Raw genomic sequence first — 5,556 nt, 5'->3', positions numbered from 1 at the left:
CATTTGTCTGACTGTCCGAAGCTATTAAGAGAGGTTTTATTTGAAGCCAGAGTAAACCTCCGACAGTCAGAAACCTCTAAAATTAGGCTGGAAACGGAAAAAGCTTTATTGGCAGTGTCAGATGACTCTGACCTGGCAGTATGTAAACAGACGAGGCCATCACCATAGAGACAAGGAAATAAACCAGAATATTGTAAAAATTCCTTGAAGCGGTGTGATGGTGCAGCGACTGGAAACTGTTGCCGGAGGTGATTTTTTTAAAATCTGTTGAGCGCTCGAATCATCAGATTCATTAAAAACCAGGCATCCAAGTTAAATAATCACAAACTATCTGAGAAAATAATGGCTGAGATAAATTTCACCTCATTGTTATGATTACGAATGCCTCTGCGGTGTGTGTTAATTATCACTTGGACACTTGGACACTTTTATTTTGTAATTTTCTCCGCAGTCCATCAACACCAGCTCATCTTGCTATTGGCTGCTGCCATGGCAACAGCGCTGGACTCTTCACACAACCTGGCCAGTGAGAGGAGTTCCATAGAAAGCACGTACGAGCTGACCAAATACCTGGAGTATCAGCTGAAGGAAATCAAAGACATATATGTGAGTCAAGATACAGTCTCTAATTGATTTGAACAAAAAAAGTCTGTGGAAGTGTTTTTTATTGCACCATTTTTGCTTAGATTTGAATGTATGTATACGTCATAAAAATAAACATGAAAGCTTTGTGAGAACAAACTCAATTCTGCAGGAACTTACAGCTAGAAACAACAAAGGTTCACTTTAAAATTGATGTGTTTATAGTATGAACGTATATAAAACAGTCTGAAATGAATATGACAATGTGAATGTTTTCACTAGCAGTGATGCGTTCAGCGAAAAAGCTCTGAAAATCCACTTTAGGCTACCTACTCAACACCAAACAGCAGACAGGCACAGTTAGCAACTAGCTGGTGAACATAGTGTAGCATTCAGGAGCTAAAGAGACAGATAATGCCCTCAGGAGTTGGTGTTGACCAAAAACAGAGCTAAAAGAGAGTATTAGACTTACATTTGGGCTGCTTTCCCCACATGGCCAAACGATATCGGCCATTGCAGGTTAAAGGAATTAGTTTGACACTTTGGGAAATTATTCAGTGTCTTGCAGAGAGTTTAGGATCAGTTTGTTCAGATCAGACTGATTTGAAGGAGAGACAAAGGACTGTAAAGTTTTTGTTGTAAACAATATTAGTTTAGACGCTGACTTCTTGGTACTTGGTAACTTTGACCAGCTGTGCTTGTTGTACAAACATGGCACAAGCTTATTGCAGACATGACATGAGAACCCGCTTTCAGTGTAACCTCCGAATAAAGCGTTTAAGAGCTTCTCCTTCTTTTGGCTGCTCCCTGCAGAGGGAGCCACAGCGGATCACCCAGCATGGGAATCTGATTGTTATGATTCACATACTTGATTTGGCATATGCTTTTTTATGCCGGATGCACTTTTTGATGCAACTGTCCACATTTATCCGGGGCTCAGATTGGCATTAAGGCACTGACTTGTGCATCCCCAGTGGCCTGCCCAAGAACACTTTGGCATGTGGACAGGAGGAAGTGGTGGATCGAGCCACTGACCCTGATCAGGGGCTTGCTCTACCTCCTGAGCCACAGCTGCCCCCGGTTTAACCAGTTTAGATAAACTGGCTAAACTGTTGGCTTGTTTACAACATGTATGATCATCTGTTAAGTTTCTTGACCTGACAAACTTTGTTGTAGCAGTGAGGCTGTGTGAAGATTTATGATACCCAATGATGATAGCCCTATGAAAATAAGAAATAAACCAGAATCCATTTAACCTCTCATTTTTGTATATCTCCTCCAGCTGACTTACTTAGGCCCTCCTTTCAACGAGAAAGACTTCTCCCCTCCACGACCCAACAGCACGGCTCTGTCCCTGCCCAGTGCCGCCACACGCCTGGAGCTGTGGCACGGCCTGGAGAACCAGGCTCGGCTTGCCCAGAACCAGAAGGCCTACTCTGTCCTGCTGGCAGCCGTCAGGGAGTTGGCCCGCTCCACCCTCTGCCCTTCGCTCAAGACCTCCCTGCTGCACTTTTGCACGGGCCTGGATGGGCTGCTGGGCTCCATATCTGCACTGATGACCACCCTCGGTTACACACTTCCTCCTCCATCTGCAGACAAGGGAAGTAACGCTGGACAGCTGCAGTACCCCCTATCCCCCATAGGGGGCCATAGACCAGCTCCACTGATGAGCCAGAGCCTTTACAGGTCCAGAGCTGGGACGAGGACTGAGTCCAGTCAGCGTAACAGCCAAAGAAGAAGTGGGACGAGGGTGGTCAGAGGAGAAAGGGAGGACGGCGTTGCCGTTGAACTGGTGGGAAAAAGGAAAGGGAAAGAGGGGAGGAGAGCGGAGGCGACCGCAGCTGGAGGAAGGAGTGGCGGATCGAGGGAGAAGGAAAGAGGAGAAAGAGGGAGGAGAGGGAGGAGGGAAGAGCCAGAGAGCGGGAAATGGAGTGCAGACGAAAGAGTCGGGGAGGTGGAAGAGGAGGAGCTGGAGCGAGAGGGAGGGGCGGAGAGATGGGGGAGGAGGAGAAGGTTGTTGGCCATTAACGATGATGGAGAGGAGCAGGAGAGGCGGCCTGAACCCGGGGTAGAAGTGTCGTACCCGGGCACAAAACGCTCCAGCTCCCTTCGACACCCAACCCTCCAAACCAACAACAACAACAACAACAACAACAACAACAATCAGTACAGCTACAATCTGAACTCACATTACCCAGACACGCTCAGAGAGGAGGACGGGGTTATTGTAGAGGGGAGCAGAAGGTTAATGGTGGAGGAGGAGAAGCAAACAGACGTGGAAGCTACCTCCACTTTCCATCATCAACGGCGGCCTCCTCGCTCCCTCCTCTCCCCCACCCTCCAACCTCCTCTGTCCACCCTCTCCCTCCTCTACCAGTTTGGAGCAGGTGAGGAGCACGCCCTCCTCTCCCAGCCCGTTCCTCTGTCTTTACAAAGGGGCACCTCCCTGCTTTCGCCTCCCCTGGCTCCACTCCTGTCCTCCACGTCCTCCTCCTCGTCCTCACTGCTGTCAGTGCGGCCGACGATGAACGACTTCGCCAGGAAGGTGGAGGGATTTTGGATATTGCGAGAGCTGCAGAGCTGGCTGTGGCGATCGGCGAAGGACTTTAACCGCCTCAAGAAGAGACTCAGAGGCTGAGACACGCGTGAGCGCAGCATATCGGAAAATCTATTATTTGCACAAAATCTGAGCGGAAACAAACTGAGAGCTTTAACAGACAAAAGCACACAAACACATCAATTCTTAACACATTCATTCATACTGGAATAAGTGAATGAAGAACTATTTGGCAGGTCACCAGAAGTGCTAATGGAATATAACACACACAAAGCCAACACATTAGGAGCACTGGCGCCTGCCTGATGCACATAGCAGCTCATTCAGCGAGACACGCTGAGGCTGGGCCGAGTTACCGGACTTCACGGCTCATAGATCCACAGAAATGCCACTGTAGGTGGTTAGACACACACGCGACACACACACACGCACACACGGGGGTAGACTGAGTGACAGGCAGCGAGGCAGACAGTGCAGCCATTGAGAGACAACGCTGATTCAGTGACCCCAGATGTGTGATTCAGCAAACATTCATTTTCTCTAAAGCAAGAAGGGGAAACTTCTGAATGGGTATAAGACAAAAGGAGAGGAGGAAATGGCCAGAGGGATGAAGAGGAGGGGAGGAAGTGGCAGAAAAGGAGAGGAAGATGGGAGGAGGCGTGAGTCAGGGGATGAGTACTGGAAATAACGGGCAGAGGGGTATTGCTGAGTAATCAGAAGTCGGCTGGTCAGTTACAGTAACTCTACAAGAGCGCTACACATACTGACCAGACAGAGAGGTAGTCAAACACACGCGCACACACACACACACACACACACACTTATTGTGGTATTTGGTGCCTTTGATTCAGTGCTCTCCATAACTCCATAGCAAGAAATATTTAACATGATCTTACTTAGACTAGAATCATCCTCCCTAAAAACAACAACAGCTGTATGTTCTGTGTATAAAGAAATAGTTCAACTTTTTGGGACACACCCTTATACGCTTTCTTTCTGAGAGTAAGACGAGAACATCAACCCCACTGACACATATGTACAGTAAATATGACGATGGAGCCAGATTACCGTTATCTTAGTTTAGCATAAAGACTGGAACCAGGGGGAAACAGCTAGCCTGGCTCTGTCCAAAGGTGACAAACACCAGCTACCAGCACCCCTAAAACTGGTTGGAGGCCTTAATTTAGGCTGTGAAGCTTAAGTTACTGTGGGGAGTACAGTTAAGGTAAAATAACCTGCATCTGAAGTGCTGTCATAACACTCGTACACTGTTGTTAGGTCCAGGGGTTTAATGACCAGTAAGCCTTCTGGCTGGTCCAGGTACTAACAGCCCACAGCACGAAGTCAATGTGTTGATTGGCAACAACAAGAGGAGGATGCTGGCCCTGAACCACGATGAGCTCAACCAGCTCTCCGCTGGCGTTCCACTCGTTCCCCGCGGTGTCGCTCACTCGACTGGCTGTTCCGGCCAGCGCGATCCTCTCCTCGCCAACTGTGTGCTGAGCTCAGCGCTGGTTTCACTTCATTTAGGTTAATGAATAGCCGCAGAGAGAAACTAAACCAAAATACTTCAGGGATGAGGGTTGTCATTCATTGTCCAAGACAAGGCACGCCATTCTCATGTGTCATATTGAATGACACCTGCCCTCTTGAAGTTTGGCAACAAATCAGACATCGCAAATGACAACCTGTGACCATGACGGTCTCTACGGCAGGACTTCCTTTAACCCCTTGTTTTGTCCAGCTTCAGGCTTTATGCAAAGCTAACTTAGCCGTCCTCTAGCTCCAGCTGTGAGAGTGGTATCGATCTCCTCGTCTAACTCTCAGAAAGAAAGCAAATCAGAGTGTATTCCAAAATGTTGAACTATTCCTTTAAGCTACTTAACACTTTTTTCTTTTTGCACCTTTTAAAACATGAAATCAGAGACTTTCCCTTGGCAACTTACAGATGGCTTAATTTCTTCTTCATAATAAACCTATTGTTATGTCCTTGCAATGTGCCTTGAATGACATGGCTAAAGGTTATGGATCATATCTCTATAATATTTATTGAACGAGATGTTTATTTATTTTTCTCCAGTGTGAAAATACTGTATCGTAACTCAAGAGAGAATAAATACTAGCTTTTGTACAGAGCGTGGTGTTATTGGTCATTTGGGAGCCCATTGAGGCAAAAAAGAAATACATATGGGATTTTTGTTTGCAATGGTTTCAGTTTTATAGGGATGGTTTCGGGTGATTGGCACAAGGGGAGAGGAGTTTGGGGTCGGGGCGTTTTCTGGAAAACAAAGGCCGGCTCACATTCATGACAGAAAATAGAGCGAGCGAGGCGGGGTATGAGAGAGTTTTTATTTGTCTGTCCTGGTGAAAATTTACGATCTCTCTTTCTTTCCTTTCATCTCTCTCTTCCCACCTCC

The 5,556-nt window shown here is 47.1% G+C and overlaps 1 protein-coding gene across 1 annotated transcript; it reads left to right on the top strand.

Annotated features, from left to right (window-relative positions):
• Positions 1 to 489: 489 nt before the first annotated feature.
• clcf1 (cardiotrophin-like cytokine factor 1) lies at positions 490 to 5,268 on the top strand. Its single transcript, XM_041944818.1, has 2 exons — positions 490 to 606; positions 1,865 to 5,268. Exons 1-2 carry the CDS (start codon positions 490 to 492, stop codon positions 3,218 to 3,220), a joined length of 1,473 nt encoding a protein of 490 aa, XP_041800752.1. The 3' UTR covers positions 3,221 to 5,268.
• The last annotated feature ends 288 nt before the right edge of the window (positions 5,269 to 5,556 follow it).

Source organism: Chelmon rostratus, chromosome 9 (assembly GCF_017976325.1).
Source record: "Chelmon rostratus isolate fCheRos1 chromosome 9, fCheRos1.pri, whole genome shotgun sequence".
Classification (NCBI taxonomy): Eukaryota; Metazoa; Chordata; class Actinopteri; order Chaetodontiformes; family Chaetodontidae; genus Chelmon; species Chelmon rostratus.
The sequence above is the reverse complement of the archived record's forward strand: the minus strand, read 5'-3'. Positions and strand labels throughout refer to the sequence as shown.

What these genes read in the sequence shown, in the direction of transcription:
- clcf1 (XM_041944818.1), top strand. Translation starts at nt 490, where the DNA reads ATGGCAACAGCGCTGGACTCTTCACACAACCTGGCCAGTGAGAGGAGT. An exon ending in AGGAAATCAAAGACATATAT is followed by an intron (nt 607 to 1,864) that starts GTGAGTCAAGAT and finishes TATCTCCTCCAG; the next exon opens with CTGACTTACTTAGGCCCTCC.